General features: G+C 49.0%; 1 protein-coding gene across 1 annotated transcript; it reads left to right on the top strand.

Moving 5' to 3' along the window:
- Window positions 1–1,362: 1,362 nt before the first annotated feature.
- LOC132478737 (high mobility group protein B1-like) lies at window positions 1,363–1,963 on the top strand. Its single transcript, XM_060082109.1, has 2 exons — window positions 1,363–1,632; window positions 1,853–1,963. The coding sequence occupies exons 1-2, from the start codon at window positions 1,363–1,365 to the stop codon at window positions 1,961–1,963; spliced, it is 381 nt and encodes a 126-aa protein (XP_059938092.1).
- Window positions 1,964–2,183: the final 220 nt, after the last annotated feature.

Here is a 2,183-nt window from a genome sequence, read left to right as displayed (position 1 = left end):
TCGGTGGGGGTTGTCCCAGACCAGGGCCTCCCCTTCGCCACTCCCCAGGACCACTCTCTCAAGAGTCCAGCTTGGGCAGAAGGGATTGTGTTGGGGGGTCCAACAGCCTGGGGTGCTGTCCCTCCCAGAGCTGAGTGGGGTGACGGGAGTCCCCTTCCCCACCAGGCCTGAGCCACATGTGCTGGGAAGTTCATTTCCCCTTGTTTTGCAGAACGGGCTCAGGGATTGACCCCAGGAGTGACCCCAGTGTCAGGAGGTATTAATGATCTCCATACGGGCAATAAACAGGCAGACCGGCTGGCTTGGTGTGGAGGTGCCCTGGAATGGGGCCGCCTTATTAGTCTCACATTCGCTGGAGGGTAGAGGCTTAATTAGCGAGGGCTCCCTCACCTGTCTCCCCTCCCCCAGACATCCTTGAGCTCCATGGGTACCTGGTTGGAGACACTGGAGACTTCTAGCTGGTTCCTTTGCTCCTTGTAGGCCTCCTCAAGAGGCAGCCTCTTCAGGTGTCTGCTCAGGCATTTGTCCACTTCTAACAGGACTTCCAGCTTGCTCCTGATAAAGTCTCTCTTGTTTTTAAAAGCCTCCAAAGGCCAAATCCATGCATTCTGAGTCACCTCACTTTTTTGTCTACAAGAACCCAGGAACAAGAAGACCTTCCTCTTCTATAACTTAAATCTCTCCAAGCCCTGTTTTCCCAAAGAGCAAAGGGAATAAGTAGGTGGTTACCTGCCTTTGGGGCGGGTGGGGAGTCTTTAGCCACTGCCTAGACTATGAAAAACACAATCTGATTTATCACTTCTCCCTCCAAATTCATTTCCATCAGGTTGGTTACTTGTTCTAGGTGTGTGACTTAACCTCCCAGTCTCGTGGGAGAGACAGCCTTGTAAACAAATGCAGTAGTAAAACAGGCCCAGGGCTATAATCTAGTTCCATATTGAGTGTGATGAGACTACAAAAGAGGGAATAACCAATTCATCTGACCTTGTTCCACAGGGTTCCGTGAGGAGATGACGTCTGAGTCCATCTTTGAAAGATGAATATGTATGGGATCCTGAGAGATAGAGGATGTGAAAAGGGACTCCCAGGAGAGGAAAGCACAAATACAAAGGCACAAAGGGCATATTTGAGGAGCAGCGGGGCTGCAGTGGTGGAAATGAAGCTTTGTAGAAAGGTAAAGTTTGGAAAGGGTCCTGTAAACCCTGTGAATAACTTTCTCTAGACAGCCATTGCAGGACACTGAGCTCCTCAGAGAGAGCACCAGGGCAAGTGAGAGCCAGACAGGTACTAGGTAACTCTGAGCCTCGCTGAGGAAAAACAATTAAACGTGGGCAAGGAGAGCCTAAGAAACTGAGAGGCAAAATGTCGTCATATGCACCCTTTGTGCAAACTTGCTGGGAGGAGCACAAGAAGAAGCACCCAAATGCTTCAGTCAGCTTCTTGGAGTTTTCTAGAGACCATGTCTATAAGGACAAAGAAAAGTCTGAAGACATGGCAAAGGCGGACAAGGCCCATTGTAAAAGAGACGTGAAAACCTGTATCTCTTATAAAGGGGAAACAAAAAAGAAGTTCAAGGATCCCAATGTACCCAAGAGGCTTCCTTTGGCCTTTTTCTTATTTTGTTCTGAGTTTCACTCAAAAAATCAAAGGAGAGGGCCTCCCTGGTGGCGCAGTGGTTGAGAGTCCGCCTGCCGATGCAGGGGACACGGGTTCGTGCCCCAGTCTGGGAAGATCCCACATGCCGCGGAGCAGCTGGGCCCGTGAGCCATGGCCGCTGAGCCTGTGCGTCCGGAGCCTGTGCTCCGCAACGGGAGAGGCCACAGCAGTGAGAGGCCCGCGTACCGCAAAAAAAAAAAAAAAAATCAAAGGAGAACATCTGGGTCTATCCATTGGTGATGTTGCAAAGAACCTGGGAGAGATGTGGAATAACACTGCAGCAGATGACAAGCAAGCAGCCTTATAAAAGAAGGCTGAAGGGAAAATATAGAAAGGATATTGCTGTCTACTGAGCTAAAGGAAAGCTGATGTAGCAAAAAAGATAGTCATCAAGGCTGAAAAAAGCGAGAAAAAGAAGGAAGATGAGGAAGATGAAAAGGGGGAGGAGGAGAAAGAGGAAGAAGATGATCATGAATAAGTTGGTTCTATCTAAGTTATTTTTTTCTTGTCTTGTCTATAAAGCATTT

Source organism: Mesoplodon densirostris, chromosome 18 (assembly GCF_025265405.1).
Source record: "Mesoplodon densirostris isolate mMesDen1 chromosome 18, mMesDen1 primary haplotype, whole genome shotgun sequence".
NCBI classification, from domain to species: Eukaryota; Metazoa; Chordata; class Mammalia; order Artiodactyla; family Ziphiidae; genus Mesoplodon; species Mesoplodon densirostris.
Note: the sequence above shows the minus strand (reverse complement) of the source record. Positions and strands in the feature narration are given on the sequence as shown.